General features: G+C 48.0%; 1 protein-coding gene and 1 long non-coding RNA gene across 6 annotated transcripts in view; one reads left to right on the top strand and one right to left on the bottom strand.

Moving 5' to 3' along the window:
- The window catches only part of Grk5 (G protein-coupled receptor kinase 5), a 211,201-nt gene that overhangs the window by 25,961 nt on the left and 167,145 nt on the right, over nucleotides 1-18,095 (bottom strand). The window contains exon 1 of one of the 2 annotated variants that reach the window (XM_005412154.1): nucleotides 35-401. The exons of the other annotated variant lie outside the window; for it this stretch is intronic. Within the exon in view, the coding sequence (XP_005412211.1) occupies nucleotides 35-394 (360 nt within the window). The 5' untranslated portion in view covers nucleotides 395-401. Of the gene's footprint in view, nucleotides 1-34; nucleotides 402-18,095 lie in introns of those variants that run through there. 2 annotated transcript variants of the gene reach the window in all.
- LOC102008991 lies at nucleotides 314-13,545 on the top strand. 4 transcript variants are annotated; one of them, XR_001232273.1, is made up of 6 exons: nucleotides 314-405; nucleotides 716-880; nucleotides 2,916-3,068; nucleotides 7,022-7,185; nucleotides 10,496-10,707; nucleotides 12,840-13,545. It is a non-coding gene; the product is annotated as an uncharacterized LOC102008991 (long non-coding RNA). The 4 variants fall into 4 exon arrangements; XR_001232272.1 differs by lacking the exon at nucleotides 10,496-10,707; XR_001232271.1 differs by having other exon boundaries at nucleotides 10,496-13,545.

The following is an 18,095-nucleotide window of genomic DNA, read 5'->3' as shown; positions in this document are numbered from 1 at the left end:
CTAGACCCTGGGTGAAGGTGCACGGGTTGCCCACCCTCGTGTGTGTCCATCCGCCTCCCGCCCCCACGCCTGGCCTGGGCCATGTGGACAGTGTCCAGCAGCATGGGGAGATGGCTGGGTGAGAAGGTGCGGAGCTCAGACTTAGGGGGAGATTTCCGGCTTTGCCACTTACAAGCTGTGTGATGTCACAGAGGTAGGTGGCTCTTCTGAGTCTCATACCTCCTGTGGCCTGAGGTTGTGGCCAGAAGTGACTGAGTATGCACGTGCTCACAGTCACAAGGAGCTGCACACCATGGTCCAGCTCATCAGGGAGCCCCTGTTGAGCATGGTGACATCCCTTGGCCACCTGGGCCTGTTTCCTTGGAGGGACAATATAAAGATGAACACAGTCCATCGCAGGCCCAGGTGAGAGGGTCTGCAGTGGGGAAAGTGTGAGTGGGTGGGAAGGCTCAGGACGGGGTATGGGGAGGTGTGAATGCAGTGGCTGTGGGGTGCAGCGCTGGACCTGGAAGACCTGAGTTTGAATTCCAGATCTGCTACCTGTGGTTGTAGGACCTTCATCTTAATTGCTCAGCTTCACTGTTCTCAGCAAGATGATAAAGAACAGTATTCTCTCCCAGAAGAATTAATGAAATGTTCAGGTTGAGCAATGTGCCCATCCTGCCATGTAAGTGATGAAATAAATGTCACCACTGTTGCCTCATTCTCTGTCTAGGTTGAAATGCTAGCCGGAGTTCTGTAGTGTTTCGAGTTTGAAAGGAAAGGTCTGGGATTTCTGCATGTGATCAGGAGCCGTAGTAGCCTCACCCACCAGTCCGCACCCAGCCGTTCACCCTCCTCCAGCTGTTCCCAGGGCCTGACTTACCAGCTGGGCTTCGAGGTAGGTTTTTAATAAATTACAGGGAAAATTGAGAAAATTGCTGGGAATGGGCTCAGAAAGACAGTGTGTAAACACATCTTTGTTCCCAAAGGATGCTGAAATCTGAAAGGCTTGCTTTCTCTCCCAGCTGAGATGTGACTGCCGGCTAGGTTATTCTGCTTAGTCTGCTAGGCGGTGCCTGCAGGGGATTGGGTTGGGGGTGATGGGGGAAACTGGCAGCAGCTGCTTGGTCCCTGCTGATGAAATCAGTGGCTCATTTTCTATTCCCCATAGCTTGGAATATTCAAATCCCTCCCTTCCTTCTCTAGCTCCAGGCTCTCTGCGGGTTCCTTCCCCAGACCCTGGTGGGGGCAGCCCCGTGTCAGTACAAAGCCATGGATACTAAGTACCAGCCTTAAGCACGTTTCCCTGCCAGCTTGTCATGGGCTATCCTGGTGGTGGCAGCTCCTCTCACCTTCCTCCGCTCTGCCCTGGAACATCCCTCTCTCCCCACAACTAAGAACCATGATCTATAAGGCAGAGGCTCAGTACTGCCAACAGAGCCCAGGGCTTGGGTTAGCCCAAGCTCAACCTGACCTCTTGCCTTGACCATTCTGTGGCCCCACCTCCTTGCCTTCCATAGGAAGGAGCTGTCCCTGAGATGCCCTAAGGCTCCTTTGAGATTTGGGAATTGATGGCTGGGGGTGTTTTGCTTCTAAGACATGGGAAAATTTGGAGGAATTCTGGAAGTTCAAACACATTGGGAAGCAGTAACTATGGGCTACTTCAGAGCAATCAAACATGAGGACAAACCACTGGCCATGGGCAAGCCTGCTTCGGGAAGAAGAGAGCTCATGGCTGGGGCAACCTCGGGGGGGAGGGCTCAGTGCGTGGCCCAGACTGGTGCCCACTGCATATTTGTTAACAGGCTAGATAGTGGAATGTGTGTGCCAGGGTACCACCTTGTACCTGGTGCAAGTCCAGAAAGATGAATGGACATGCTGGGTGTGTGGGCGGTTGGGAGGAACTGGAAACATTTCTTGGACTGTAAGAAGAGGGTCCTGAGTTGCCCATCTGTGTACACTGGGATGCACAGAATTTTGCCAGTGTTCTGCCTTCTTTTTCACCCAGGGAGGACCCACTTTACCCAAAATAGGCCCAGGCGGGTGCTGGCACAGGGTACAGATGGGAGATTAAAGGGTGAAGCCAGTGTGGTTGATAGTATCCTAACAGAAAATTCCCCACACCTCTCAGCTCTGTGCAGTAATATATAAAGTGGCTAGTTGGAACTCAGTGGCTTCCAAACCAAACTTTCTCCCTCTGTGTCTCTTTGCAGCAAATTTTCCTCCTTTTCCAAATGAAATTAATCTATAGATCCAATATTTAAAACAATAAGGATAACTGGTAGTAATGGTTTACACGTATCGCAATGGTCAATATGCATGAAGACAACTTACTTAATCTCAATTTACATATGGCTCTACGAACTAGGTATTAATATGATGCTCATTTTGTAGATGAGGAAACTGAAATTCACAAAGGTTAAGCAAGATCACCCAGCCAAGTGGCAGTGGAGATTTGAACCCAGGTTGGCTGGCCCGAGTATGATTTGGTTGGAGGTGTGGGCTTTCACATCTCACGTCATCACCCAGGATGCTCCTGAGGTGTGACCTTAGCCCCAGGGGTTCTACAGAGTCAGTGAGAAGACCTGGCACTATAAGGTCCTGTGAGGCCAGCACAGGCAGGTGCCACAGTTCAGGACCACAAGACATAGGGTTGGGAGGGAGAGATCACAATGGGCTGGGGTCATCTGCGAAGGGAGGATGGAGTCAGAGGCACAGCAGAAGTTGGCCTCGGATCTCCTAGCTCTGTGGGCCATCTGGACTCTTCTCAGCAGGTAGCAGGACTGTCCAGAGTCTAGGGGTGACCCAGCGGAGCTCATGAAGTCACACCATTTTCATACTTGGGGTTGACTGCCCACAGGCAAAGCTCTAGCAGGGGAGTTGAGGAGCAGATGATAATGCCTTTGATTTAATGACCACTCCTTTAAACTCAGTCTCTAGTTCAGCGTGAAGAGATCAAGTGATTCCAACCAAACTTCCTTCCGAGTGACTCCAGTGAGTGGCAACTGTGCCAACAAAAAGGAATCAGAAGTTGCTGGCCAGTGTAAGTCTGGAACAGAAACTTGAACCCAACAGTAGGGGACGAGGTGAGCAGCTGCTTGAAGGGTATATCAGTTGGACAGCTACTGTCAAAACCCATGGAACTGGAGAGTGTCTGGTCCTTCCCCTCCACTCAGAGAAGTCATTGCAAAGAGAGAGAGCTATAAAGAAGCCCCTCAGAATAGGTCAGCATATGCAAATCAATAGGTATAATATGCCACATTAACGGAAGCAAGGACCAAAACCATGTGATCATCTCAGTAGATACAGAAAAAGCATGTGAAAAATGATAAAAACCCTAAAGAAAATTGGATTAGAAAGTCTTTATTTATTTATTTTTTTTCAAGGCCTGTCCTAATGACTTCATTTTATCTTTTTTAAAAAATTTATTTTAAAAATAAAAGGAAAACATACTAACAAACAGACATCCATTTACAAAATAGCATAAGAACAATACAAATAATACAGAGTTACAGACAAAGTGGTAGGAAATTAACAATGGTATTTGTATTACGTATTGGTATCTTCAAAGTGGTTTCTCAGGAAAATAAATAGAGACATGCAAGATTGATCAAACTAGTAATCATTAACTGTTCCTTTCAGTAAAGCAGTAGAAGTCAGTAGTACAACTATGTTAGCTATCCTGTATATACATACATACATAATTTCCCCTTCTTTCTTTTCTCTGTTCCCTCACCCCAGTTGCCTTTTACTTTTGAGCATTTTCCTTTTGTTTCACAATGTCTATCATACCTCCTAATTTTTATTCACTCTTTCAGGTTCTTACACAAGTGAGACAATATGTTGCTTACACATGGAGGTCTGGTTTATTTCACTTATGAGAATGGTCTCTAGTTGTGACCATTTACCCATAAAAGCCTCGAATTTATCTTTCTTTAGAGCTGAGTAATATTCCATTATATAAAAGTACCACAATTTTTTATCCATTCCTCAGTGGATGGACATTTGGGTTGCTTCCACAATTTAGCAATTACAAATTGCACAGCTATGAACATGGGTGCACATATATTGCTGTGATATGATGTTTTCAGATCTTCTGGGAAAATACCCAGAGGGGAATAGCTGGGTTGAATGGGACCTCTAGTCCTAGTTTGCTGAGGAATCTCCAGCCAGACTGATTTCCACAGTGGTTTCACCAGTCTGCATTCCCACCAGCAGTGGAGAAGAGTTCCTATTTCTCCACAGCCTCACCAGCCTTTGTTATTGGTTGATTTCTTAATGTTAGCCATTCTTACTGGGGTGAGATGAAATCTCAAAGTTGTTTTAGTTTGCATTTCTTGAATGACTAATGATGTTGAACATTTTCTCATGTATTTATTTGCCATTTGTATTTCATCATTTGAGAAGTGTGTATTCATCTCAGATGCCCATTTTTGGATTGGGTCTTTGAATTTGAGGGGAGCTGATGTTTTTTAATTCTTTATACGTTCTAGATAGAAGACCTTTGTCCAAGGAACAGTCAGAAAGTCTTTATTTAAATCTGATAAAAGCCATCTATGATAAACCAATAGCCAACATCATACTAAATGGTCAAAAATTGAAAGCTTTCACTGTAAAATCAGGAATAAGACAAGAATGTCCACTATCACTACTCCTGTTCAATATAGTTCTGGAAACATTAGCCAGAACAATTAGACAAGAGAAAGAAATAAGAGGAATATGGATAGGAGAGGAAGAAGTTAAATTATCATTATTTGCAGATGACATGATACTCTACACAGAAAACCCCAAAAACTCCACTAAAAAACTGCTAGATTTAATAACCAAATTCAGTAGCGTAGCTGGATACAAAGTCAACACTCAAAAATCAATAGCCCTCCTGTACACAAACAACAAACTCACTGAGAGAAATTTAGGAAACAATACCTTTCACAGTAGCATCCAAATAAATGAAATACCTAGGAATCAATCTAATGAAGGAAGTAAAAGACCTTCATATTGAAAACTACAGTACTCTGAAAAAGGAGATCAAAGAAGATATTAGAAATGGAAAGATATTCCTTTTTCTTAGGTAGGAAAAATGAATTCAGTGAAAACAGCTATACTTTCAAAACTGTTACACAGATTTAATGCCATCCCAATCAAAATACCATAGCATATTTCACAGAATTAAAAAAATACTAAGATTCATCTGTAACCAGAAGAGACCTAGAAGAGCAAAAGCAATTCTGGGCTGTAAGGACAAGGAAGGGGCATCACAATCCTTTTTGTGAATTTATACTACATAGTTACACTGTGATAAAAACCATCATGGTACTGGCTAAGAAACAGACATGAGAATCAGTGGAACAGAACAGAAGATGCAGAAACAACTCCAAGCACTCTGAGGTACCTATCTTTAACAAAGGGGTCAAACACTTTCACTGCAAGAGAGGTATCCTCTTTAATAAATGGTCCAGGGATAACTGGCTTTCCCCATGCTGAAGACTGGAGCTAGACTGATATCTCTCACTAGGCACTAAACTAAAATTGAAATGGATCAAACACCTAAATATAAAAACAGAAACCCTTAATCTAATGGAAGATAGAATAGACATAAGTGTAGGTGAAGACTTAATGAACAAAACCTGATCACACAAAATACTACAAAGAATCAATAACATGGATCACATCAAATTAAGCTTTTGCCAGGCATGGTAGTGCACGCCTGTAATTCCAGCACTTGAGAGGCTGAGGCAGAACTGCCACGAATTCAAGACCAGCCTGGGCTACATAGTGAGGTCAAGGCCTGCCTGACCTACATGGCAAGACCCTGTCTCAAAAAAACCCTAAGAAATTAAAACAACAAACTTTTGCACAGCCAAAGAAACCACCAATGAGGGAAGAGACAACCCACAAAACAGGAAAAATATTTTACCAGCTACTCCTCAAAGGACTAACATCTAGAATATCTAAAGAACTAAAAAAAAAAAAAAAAAAAAAAAAAAAAAAAAAAAAATCAGGCCCCCAAATTTAAACACCCAATCCAAAAATGGGCATCTCGGGGCTGGGGATATAGCTCAGCGGCACAAGCGTCTGCATGGTAAGCACAAGTTCTTGAGTTCAAGTCCCGGTACCAGGAAAAAAAATGGGCATCTGAAATGAATAGACACATCTCAGCTGAAGAAGTACAAACAGCAAATAAATATCTGAAAAAAAATGTTTAACATCACTGGTGGTTTGACAAATGCAAATTAAAACAACACAGATTCTATCTCTCTCCAGGAAGAATGGCTATTATTAAGAAATCAACCAATAATAAATGCTGGCAAGGCTAGGGTTGGGGAAAGGAATGCTTCCCCATTGCTGGTGGAAGTGTAAACTGGTGCAACCGCTATGGTAAGCAGTATGGAGATTCCTAAAAAATTAAAAGTTCCATTTGACCCAGCTGTTTCCCTCCTAGGTATCTTCCTGAAAGAGTCAAATACATCATGCCATAGTGCTATATGCATGCCCACGTTTATAGCAGCATAGTTTTTAATAACTAAATCTTGAAATTAGCCCTTATGCCCATCACCGATGAATGGATAAAGAAAATGTATCTATCTACAATGGAGTATTATTCTGCCATAAAGAAGGATAAACTTGAGTCATTTTTAGCTAAATGGATGCACCTCATAATGTTAAGTGAAATAAATCAGACACACAAGTTAAATATCACATTGCTTCCCTCATGTGAGAAATCCAAAACGTCAATAAGCGGGGAGAAAAATGGAGGATACAGGCCAGGAAGTAAGAAGAACTTGTTCCAATGGGAGGGTGAATAAGGAATGGGGGAGGGTGAAGGGAAGGAAGGGAAAAGGGATTTTAAAAAAAGAGAGAAGGGAAGGATAAAATGGAAACAAAACTTTTGTAAATGAGGAGGGGAAGAAGAGTTAAGAGAGGGAAAGGAAATGGGAAAAAAAGAATTAAGACAGATTATGCACAGATACAAATTCCCTACGATGAATGTGATCATTATATGTGGCAAATATGTACTAACAAAATTTTTTTAAAAAAGAAAGCCCTCAGGAGCCTACAGGAGAAAAAGAGGCTCTAGGAGCTCAGAAAGCCCTGGAGCTCTGAGGAACCACAGCTTAGCACCCGTACCTCCTCCCTGCGGCTCTGAGGACAGAATCCCCTGCAGCTCCAGATCCCGTCTAGGAGGCCAATCCCTCCAGTCAGGTGGGTTCTGGACAAAATCAATGTCACGGCAAAGGCCTTCGGACATGGGAGAGCCACACTGTGCAGGTGCTATGGGCTGTCCCGTGGGGTGAAGCTGAGGGCCAGGGCGGGGAGGGAGGCTGTGGAGATGCTCCTTTACGTCACAGATGGCCCTGGTAACTTCTCAGCAAGAAAACATGCAAGGGTGAGGTTCTCAAGCTCTTCCTTGTCTGCAGGGGCGAAGGAGCCCGGAGGAGGCCAGGGAAAGGGTCTTGGTGACGGTCTTTGGTAAAATTCCCTCAGGGGCCTGTGACTCCCTCAGGAGTGCTTTTAAGTGACACCTTCCTCCTTTGGGCTCTAGCTGAATGCCTTGACTTTAACAAAGTAGTGTGAATTTGGGTACCCACATTCCTTTGTGAAGCATTCAATGGTCTCTTGGTGTTGTAGCTCCCAAGGGCTACAGGAAGGACTGGGGACAGGGGCTATCTGCTCAAAATGCCCAATCATGAATGGCTGGGCACTTGATGGTCCCCAGGTAGCTGAAGGTAAGCAGCCTGCATGGCCTAGCTACAGAGTCACTGGGTGTCAAGATGACACCCAGCTGCTCTTAAGGAGGGAGCAGCTTAAGATAGTGAGATATTCCTTAAGGACACTGCTGTGTATCCCTGGGCGCTGACCGGAGTTCTCTCTCCTGTGGCCAAGGCTGCTGGGACCACCCATGCACCTCCACAGTCACCTGGAGCTCTGACAACCTCTACCATGCTCCTTTCTTTGCTTAAGAACCCTCCCATTCTCTCCCCAACAGATGCTGGAGAGGAGCAGTGCGGCATTAGAACTTGGGTACACCTTTCCTGCTCTCTGTGCGCCCAAGCCTATGGGTAAAAGCCACTTCACCCTGAGGGAAAAGAGCTGCTCCCCCTCCCACTTTGGGGTGAACAACTGACCTTGAATCTCTTTCCTGCCTCAGAGGCAGGTGGGGCCTCACTTGATGGAGGCCTAGACCGGGGGTAGGTCCACGACTCCCCTGGGGATTCCTGGCTACCTGCTCCCTCTAGCTGCCCCTCTTCCACCCCGAGGCTGTGCTCTTCCTGATACTTATGACACCCATTCTGGAGATCTGGGTGTCTCTTGACATCTGTGACCAAGACATACCCTTCCAGGCAGAAAGAAATGCAGTGGCAAGGGTGTTTTCCTGGGGACTGCAGGGAAAACCTCTGCAAGGCACTCAGTGGCAGAGCATGCCCCTGACAGCAGGTGACATGGGCTCAGGGTGGCTTGGCACCTTCTCTCCTCTGCAGACCCCTGTCCTTCCTTTTGTCCTCATCCCCACATCCTCTACTGTCCGTGACCCTCACCTTCAGCACACAGGTAGATCAGACCTCTCTGTCTTCTGCTCCTTCAAAACGGAGTCTCTGCAATGCTCAGGGCTGGCGCCGGCGGCCAGTAATGACTTGTGCAGTGAGGGCCTTGGGTTTTCTAGTGACCACCATGTGGGGTCATGGGCTGTTTGGACTGAAGAGTTAAGGTCTGCACTGAAGCTGTGCTTGTGTAGCGGTGGGTTTAGAGTGAGAGCTGTCCGTTTGGGACGACTGGCTGGCTAAGAGACTACATATGCACGAGCAGGCCAACCTCCCCCTACCCCAGCAGCTCTGGATATGTACCTGTTCAGTGCTTCACCTTCCTGAGTCCCAACTGCAGCTGCTCAAAGACCTCTGTGCTTAACCTGGAGCAGGAACACTCCAGGGAATTTGGGGCACTGAGGCAGGCTGAGAAGGTCAGTGGTGGTGAGGGCAGAGTGGGCCTGGCCTGGGGATGAAGCTAGCTGGCGTACCCAGCATGCAGAGCAGGAAGCATGTGCGATCATTTACCCTACTCAAGGCCTCCCTCTGATGCTCAAATGCCCCCCCTTGGTGACCTTACAGACAGAGGGATCCAAACCCGAGGACAGCTGGCAGCCCAACCCCAGGTCGACAGAGCTCATTCAGCCAAGGCCAGTGAGCAGTCAGTCCCCAAGGTGGTGCTGTGGAGTCCCTACAGAGAGACTCCAAAGGGAGATCAGCCCAGCCTGCTGTGGAGTAGAGGCTAGAGATCTGCAGTAACTCCATGTGGGCTCCAAGGGGGAGCAATTTGCAAGGGAGCTCCAGGGAGTGAGACATGAGCTGGACCTTGAGCAAGGGAGAATTTACATGGTGGAGAGGAACTGCACAGCAAACGGAGGCTGCAGTCAGTGTGGAGCAGCTGTACCACGATGCTGAGCAGAGTGAGGAGGTTTATCTGGACAACAGGAACACAGGGGGAACACCACCTCGCAGGAGGTGACCTTCATCTAGGGAGGCTGCTGTGTCATCAAGCCCAACAACAACACCTCAAAGCTTGCTGCCACTGGGTACTTTGGGAGCTATCCCTGCACTTCTGGTCTCCTTTCACACAGTGAGTGACTGTCAAGAGAAAAAAACACTATTCCCTGCACCCAGCTGAAACTCTGTGTCTGAGGCTCTTGTTCCTCAAGCTTCTTTCTCATCTAAGTGTCTTGTTTCAGGAGGTCAGAGTGGAAACGAGGATCAGTGGTTGTGGCTGGTACCCTTGAAAGCACCAGAGTTGTAGTGTGAGGAAAGGGCCGGGGAAGGGTCTCCAGAATCCACCCTGCCGCACAATAATTCTCCACTCCTGCATCATTCTTGGAACCATCTAGAAACACACATCCACACTTGTTCAAAGGTTTAGGACCCAAGACAGGGTGGGAAGGAGAGATCAGCTCTCTGGGGAAGTACCCCGTGGGACTCATCCCCAACTTATCCAGGCACAGATGGAGAAACAGAGAGAAGGGACTGCTCTGCGTCCCACAGCTGGCCCACGGAGGCAGGATTGGGCTCTTAGAGTCGTCCAAGCCTGAGCTCTGGACCAACTCTCTGGGAAGGACTCAGCTTTGCCCTTATCAGCCCCACTCAAAAGCGGCTCATCCCCATTTCACAGATGGAGACACACACCCAGCAGTCTTGGCCCTGGGACTCCCTCCCACCCGCTGCTGCCTCTCCATCCCCACCTCATGTTCACAGCTCTCTGCTACCACTTGCTCTGCATCTGACACCATGGCCTCCAAGGGAGCTTTTCTAAACCACATAGCATCGATGGTCTCTACTGCCTACAGCACCAAGTCCAGTGTCTTCTTGGATCTGGCCCCAAGCACCCTTCCTGACTTGCTTCCCCTTTCTGCCTTCTGTTCCCAAAGCTCTGTCCCCACATTGGCCATTTCCTGGATGAGCTCTGGCTTTCTAGATGCTGGACCTTTGCTCCTTTCCAAGAAAGCAACCCTTCTTACCCACCACGGCAGGTCCAAATTCCACCTTCTTCAGGATGGGCTTCCCATACAGAAGATCTATATCCAAGATGATTGTCCAAGCACCAGGCCCTGCTACCCAACCCTACCTCTCAGTGGCGACTACCACGATCACTGTCATCATCACTGCCATTCCTTGTGCACCTACTTACTTCATGTCAACTGTGGGAGCTTTACACTGGGTTATTTTGTTTAGCCCTCGCAAGGTACATTTCATTATTATTATCTCCATTTTACAGAGGCAAAAATAGCTCAGAAGTTAAGTATCTTGCCCAAGGTCACATGGCTGACCTAAGAGCAGAGATAAGATGTAAACTTTGGCAATCTGGCCAGACAGCTTATCCTTGAGGAGCATCATGTCCTCCAGGGATGCGATGTTCCTTCCTAGGTAGCACAGCCTTGAAGAGCAGTACACATGGGTGCTGGATACAGAGATACCGTGGATCCTGTATGTTTTGACAGATGCTGTTTGTAGTGTTGTCATGTATAACACACACAGATACACACACACACACACACACACCAATGTTCAACATATGTTTTGCCTCAACATATGCAAACATCCCACCAAAGAGCCCAGAGCTCATTAGCCATGGTTCTTCCAGTGAACAAAAGGTCAGCCCAGGACTGTCCGCTGTATCTCCAGACGCAAGCACTTAGGGCTTAATGATGTGTATATTTCCATATGTGGGCAGCTGACATTCCCCATGTAAACTATTTGCAATTTCCCAACATGGACAGATTCAACTTTCGGGAAAAGCTGAGCAGAAGAGGGGCAAGATAGAGGTCCCTCCCCTTCCTTCTAAGTAAGGGGCTGCCTCGTCCTGCTGGACCAGGTAGGAGGCAGCTGTTATTTGGGGATGATGACTTCTCCCGGACAGAAAGAGAGGGGGCCACTTGCCCAGCTGTACCCTGGCCACTCCTTGACCCTAAGAGGATCTGCATCAGCTCTGGGAAGCCTGGCTGTGGACAGGGACAGGGATAGGAATCAGGCATCCAGCAGGAGCCAGGACTGGAGGCAGCTGTGGGCGCTCAGAGGGGCTGGCCCTAGCCACTGGTGCTGGGCACAGTGGCTGTGTGGGTTTCTCACCAATTTGCTCCAGGATGACAGATGTGGAAACTAAGCCTACGGAGCTGGGTGAATAGAAAGATCATTGCTTCACTGCTATATCATAGAATGGAATGTGGGTTTAGTATGCATTTCATAAATGCTTATAGACAGAATATCATTAAATGGCGGACTCGAGATTCAAATGCAGTCTTGTCCTGCTCACAAACCCATAATCTCTCCATTCCACTTTGCTGAAATGAACTGGTGATGTTCTTGGTACACAGTAGGTACTCAATATTCTTGCTGACTAAATGCACATGCACACATACAACACATATGTTCACAGTGTGGAAGAGTGAGTCAATCCTTTTCCTGACCACCAAAAGTACCTTCACAGGGTCATCTGGTCTACCCCCTGCCATGGTGACAAGCTAGGCCAATCAGAGCTCCTCTCTGGAATTTTCTCAGTTAAAACTGGATGATCGAGGGCTGGGGATTTAGCTCAGCACCATAGTGCCTGCCTGGAAAGTGTGAGGTCATGAGTTCGATTCCCAGTACCAGAAAAAAAAAAAACCAAAAAACTGGATGATCAGTGCACACATCCCAGGCAGACTGTGGGCTGGAGCCTTGGGGGCTGCAGGCTATAGGAGACCCCAGAGATGCTCTTGGAAAGCACATCCTGGTTTCAAGCCCAGGTTCTACTGTGTCTCTCATGGTTTCATTTGATCCTATGAAGAGCCTCCAGCCATCAGCTTCCAATTATTCCCTCTCTGTTTGAACAACTGAAAAGCAAGAATCTGTCACTTGCCACCAGGAATCTGGGTGGCAAAGACAGCAGGAGGGTGGTAGGGCACACAGGGCTTGTTCTAACTCCAACTCCTGGCCTGAAATTAAACATGCTTGTACAATCACAACCAGAAGGCCAAAGTGACAATAAAGACAAACAAATAAAAAAAGAAGGCCAAGGCAAAAGACTGCTGACCGGCAGTTGCAGAGAGTGTTTCCTCACTTGGGGGTTGATCTAAGGTCTGGCTGACAGGAAGAAAAAGCGCCACTCTTCTACCTTTTTAATCAAAACCTTCAGGGCCATGTGTTAGAGCCACTGCCACATACCCTTGAGTCTGTCTGGAGCAGTTCCTCTCTGTCTGTGGCCAGGCAGGAGACACAATCCACAAGCCCCAAACAAGAGCAGATCAAAGGAAAAAGGAGGGTTTTGTTTTCTGGGTCACTGGAGAGAAGATAAATCAGCCCGTCACATGCTCACGAGTGACGTTCCCTCCACCCTAGGTCTGATGTCAATATCCCACGGCTCCGGACAGGAACACCGGGACTCCTTACTGCAGTGTCCTTGCCGTCAGCCCAGTGGATGGGCTGGAAGGCCTGAGGAGGGTGCCTGTTGCAGCCCCTCTGGGCAGAGATGCTGCCGGAGAGGCAGCTGATAGCTGGAGGTCCTTGTGATAGAAGCTGGGAAATGACAGCTCCCTCCTTGGGCAACTCACAATGGCTCTTTGAAGTTCTAAGAGGGACAACACTCACCGCTTGCCATGAAGGTGCACATGGTCTTCAATCAACAGTAGATTTACCATGAAGCAGAGGATGCTATGCTTTGGGACTCTCTGCTTGTAGCCCTAAGACTTATAGTGTTCTAGGCATGGGGAAGAAGCCAGGTTTAAATGTGGAAGTGTTTCTACAAACATTTCTGATAAACTGAGATCACAGATGAAAAAGACCAGAAACTCCAAGCCTCTAATGGTTTTTGTTTTTTTTTCTGGTACTGGGAATCGAACTCACGACATTGTGCTTGCCAGGCAGGCGCTATGCAGCTGAGCTAAATCCCCTGCCCTTCCAAGCCTCTAATAACTTGCTGTGATTTCTTTTCCCAGCCCCAGTATACACTTCTGTGCATGATGTTCTATTTCCTATGTTATTTATGTTTTTTTTTTTTTCTGTCTTTTTGAGACAGGGTCTTGCTATGCAGTTCAGGCTGGCCTTGAGCTCACTTTGTAGCCCAGGCTGGTTGTGAACTCACAATGATCCTCCTGCCTCAGCCTCCCAAGTACTGGGATTACAGGCGTGTACACCACGCCTGGCTGTTATTTATGTTTTACCGCACCCTCCCCTGCAACAAGATCCAGATCCTCCTTTGTCTCCAATATAGTATTCACTCTGGGGAGCATTCCAGAATCCATTTCCTGCCTCTGTCAGCCACCAAACCTCTACAAGATGGCGCCCAATCTGCTTCCTCCCTGATGAAGAGCCCAAAGACCCAGAGTCAGAGCTCTCTGGAGCACTGCATGGTTGGTAGAGAGGCAAGGCGGCAGCAGCACCCTGCTACTATGTCTGGACATAACCCAGCAACTTATGTAAGGGCTACAATCCCATTATGAAGCAGGCACATCTGCTGCCTTGGTAACTTTAACCTCTAGGTGGTGGATGAGTTCTTTGGTGATAGCCTTGGGGGCAGCTGGAGACCATGCCAGGAGGGGGAGTTGCCTTTGCAAGCAGATAGCCAGCTCTTATCTGGGCCAATATCACCATGTGCAGTTACTCGGTAAGTAGGGGGCACTGCTGTGAGCAGTCAGGAAGCTTTTCCAGCTGGAGTCTGAGCTGAGTCAGTCCACCAGCCACAGGTTCTGTAAGTGTCCATTCTGTGCCCAGGTCATGAGCTCCAGCTTAAGTAGTCCAAAGGCCGACTCAGTTGGCCAAGAGTGGGCAACCTGTTAGTCCCCAGGGACAGCCACAGAAGTGGCCTCATCAGACACAGGTGGCTTCATAGCTGAGGTGAGGCTTGCCAAGGGGCTGGGGGACAAAGGGAATTTGGCTAGATGGTGAGGGACACTCTTCCACCCTTTGACTCCTGACAGCTGTGTACTAGGATGTCTACCAAGAAGACCAAGGCACTGGCAGAATTCATAGCTTTCCTTATGGCAAAACTGACACTTTCTGACAACTTTCAGATGCCAAGATTGCCTTTGAGGATCCCAAACAGCAGGTTCATAGATACCAGCATCCGAGTAAGGGGCCATGAAGCCAGCAAGCACCCAGAGCAAACCTGCTGCCAGTGGGGAACAACATTCCAGCTCCTTCATGGGCCCTGCTGGTCCATCCACTGGGACTCAAAGCATTCCCTAGGTTAGTAAATTCCCCAGTCCCCCTAGGTCTGGGGACACAGAGCCCTGGAGGAACAGCCAAAAAGGGCAAAGCAGACAGAGCTCAAAAGGCCTAGACCAACATTTCCTTTGCCGTTCAAGTGGCTTTGCAGAAATCAGGACAAAGAATTTTTAGGGGTCAGGAGTGAGAGGGGACATTTTTAAACAATGGCAGAATTTAACCAGGGGCCCTGAGAGCCAGACAGCTTTAATGAGAAAGAAAGGAAACTACACAGTGACCTTAACCCAGACCTTGACCCTTTACGTCAAAAGCAAAAAATGATAATTAACAAAATGCAACATGCCCGGATGTTCCGCAAGCGGCCAGCTGAGCTCTGTCAATTTGATAATCCCTGGTCGTGACCTGTGGGCCCAAAGTGTGTGACCGGAGATGATGTGCTGTTTACACAGGGCATGCACACAGGGCTCGCTGGTCCCACGGCAGCTGCTGGAGCAGAAGGGATGTTTCTTCACACACATCCCTGTTGCACACAGGCAACTCTGCTCTGGGCCAGTGACGCCTGTAGAGGACTCTGCAAGAGGAGCTCTGGGCCCTAGGGGCTGAAAGAGCCCCTCCAGGCTTTATGCATGAGAGACGAGGGCACGGCCAACTCTGTTTCCAGAACACTCAATGCCCTTCTGCTCCATGGGTTCCAAACCAGCAACAATCTGAAATTGGGTTGGATTTTTCTCCAGGGAAGATTTCATTGCATGGGCCTTGAGGATGAAGGCAGGAATCTCCTAAGATTCAAGGAATTCAACTGAAACCCTGCAGCCCCATGAGACATCATTTCTCTGCCCAAGGCCTATGGATGGGGAGGGCCACATAGGAAGTCAGCCAAAGACGGGCACCACGGGGACCAGCATCCTGCACACCCAAGACAGAGCTGGAGAGCAAGGGTGCTCTTAGAAAACCTGTGGCTGCTGTCCCTAGTCACTCCAAAGAGAGGACTTCTGCGCAGGAAATATACACGCAGAAGAAGCGAGTCAGAGGTAGAGCTGGCTTCACCAGCCGCAAAGAAAAATCCAACTTTTTGACCAGGAAAGGGACCTAGGGGCCCTGCTATGAGGAGTTCCATTGGGCACATGACTCTCAAAGGAGCAGGATCCAGCTGGCCAGCCACCCAAACAGAATCTTTGCTCAGACCGAGGTGGACTCTGAGCTCACTGGATTCACTGGCACCAGGGTGGAGATCTGCTGGGGTGCTGGGAGATCACAGCTGAGGATCTCAGTAGGAATAAAAGGCCTGGTCCGGCGGCCAGAGCCCAAGCCCCACGGACAAGGTGGTGGGCACTTGCAAGGGAGGGATTTGCCCATCTAACCCATGCTTCATGCCCTTGGTTGCCCTGGACACCATGGGTTGGCTAGTTAGATGGACTCTCCACCGCCTCCCCAAGGATACAGACTACAGGAAAGAGCCTCACTCCTAATGCAGTGCTCTTCGTTCCACCAGGAACAAGCCAGCTTCCCCACAGTGTATCAGAGGTGTGAGGCAGAGAGTTAGCCCAGCCTTTCTAAAGGTGATGACAGGTCTTAGGAGCTTTAGGAACACGAATAATATACAGTCACCCGGAGAGAAGTGTACTCTCGTCATTCACCTTCAAGCCTCTGACCACCAAGACAAAATGTCAGCATGATGCTTCCGTCTTGTTACCGTGTTCTGACACTCATTAAGCTCCTTTCAAACAAGAAGAGAGTCTTCAGGGTAGAGCCTCAGGCGGGCAAAAGAGTATCTTACTTGGATTCCACGCCATTCTTTCCAGTTGCTTTTATGTATGACAGATTAATACTAGGTTTTCAGGCATATTTCTGTTACAAGGTTCCCTTTTAAAAATGATTTAATTTAAAACATGAACTGATTTAAAGAAAAGCATTCATGTAGATAACTGTAAACATGGTCCGTAAATACAGCAAAAGCCATAAAGGTGCTTTGAGGTTGGCTGATGGTCACAAATCCAAATGAGTACCGTTTTTAATCAACCCCATAGTCAGATGGGGAAACTAAGGCTCTAAGAATGGAAAGTTGGGAAGAAGGGCAAGCCTGGAGTTCCACATGGTCCTGCGGACAGGCCAGCTGACTGTCCCAGAGGCCCAGGAGCTTGGACTTGCTCAGACTTCTGGGGCTGGTGCCCGGATGTAGAGGGGGAGGTGCCACTGAGGGGGCAGGAGCATGGGTGGAGGTGGGAGAGGCAGAGAAAGAGTGAACTTGGAATAATTACTTCTTTTCATTCAAGCGTTTTACTTCTTAAAAGATGAATGTTTTTTCCCAGAGAGCCAAATGAGTGCTTGGAATAGATTTCTTTTGTACAGAAAAGTGGGCTGATGGGTAATTTCTCCTTCAACAGGAACAAACTTCCCTGCCTTACCCTATCGTTGTTTATAGAAATAAAAAGACAGCCCTGTTGCTATGGCGGACCCAGGCAACAATGTCCTGCCTGCGGACGTTGGCAGGAAACACCAAAAGAGCTGCCTGTGCTGGGGGTTCCCTGCATCCCACAGAAGAGCACCAGGGCAGGTGCCTTCTGTATCACGAGCCTTCTCCAACCCACTTATGTACCCTCCTGTCTAGGAAGAACTCTACACAGGTCCCTGCAGCAGGTCATCACTAGCTCTCAGCTGCCCTGGGATACACGGAGCTTTTCTAGCAAAACCACACTGAAGCTGAGACCCACCTGCCAGGCCTTAGCACTGGGGTTTTAATGATGGAGACCTGGCACAGTGACTCACGGGTCCAGGTAAAATGAACCACAACAAAACACCCTAAATAACTCTGCTGGGGTTGGTCACCCAGGGGCTCCATTTCTATCCTGCCTCCACCATTCTGGACCAACCTCTTCTCTTGCTGGACCTCAGTTGCCCGGTCTGTAAAATGGGTCTACTAACAGCCCTCTGGGGAGTTTTGCAAGGATGACCCACAGCCAAAGCCAGTGCAGTGCTGGACGTGGAGGGGCTCAAAGGCTGGAGAGTGTTGTCAGTGGCAACAGGACAAGAGGTGGGATGCTCATGAAGGACCAGGCCTGGCCCTGACCTTCCTTACAGGCAACATGGCTGTGGTTGTCCAGAAGGACAGTTTGTGCTAGGGTTTCTTTACTCTGTTGTACGCACTCCCTGTTCTCCACGGAGCAGAGGCCGTGAGCAAAAAACAAGTCATCTCAAAACAAGAAACAGCCAGGGAGTCTGAATCTCCTCAAAATCAAAGACCTGTGTACTTCAAAGAACACCATCAAGAAGCAGCCCTCGAATGGAGAAAATATGTGCAAATCTTATATCTGAGAAGAGACTCATCTCCAGAGCATATAGGAAACTCTTACAGCTCAACATGAAAAGGGCAAGCAAGTCAGTTTTAAGAGGGGCACAGGATCTGAATTAGACATTTTTTTTGTTTTGTTTTTG

This window comes from Chinchilla lanigera, unplaced genomic scaffold, assembly GCF_000276665.1.
Source record: "Chinchilla lanigera isolate Chin_1 unplaced genomic scaffold, ChiLan1.0 scaffold00150, whole genome shotgun sequence".
Taxonomy (NCBI): Eukaryota; Metazoa; Chordata; class Mammalia; order Rodentia; family Chinchillidae; genus Chinchilla; species Chinchilla lanigera.
Note: the sequence above shows the minus strand (reverse complement) of the source record. Positions and strands in the feature narration are given on the sequence as shown.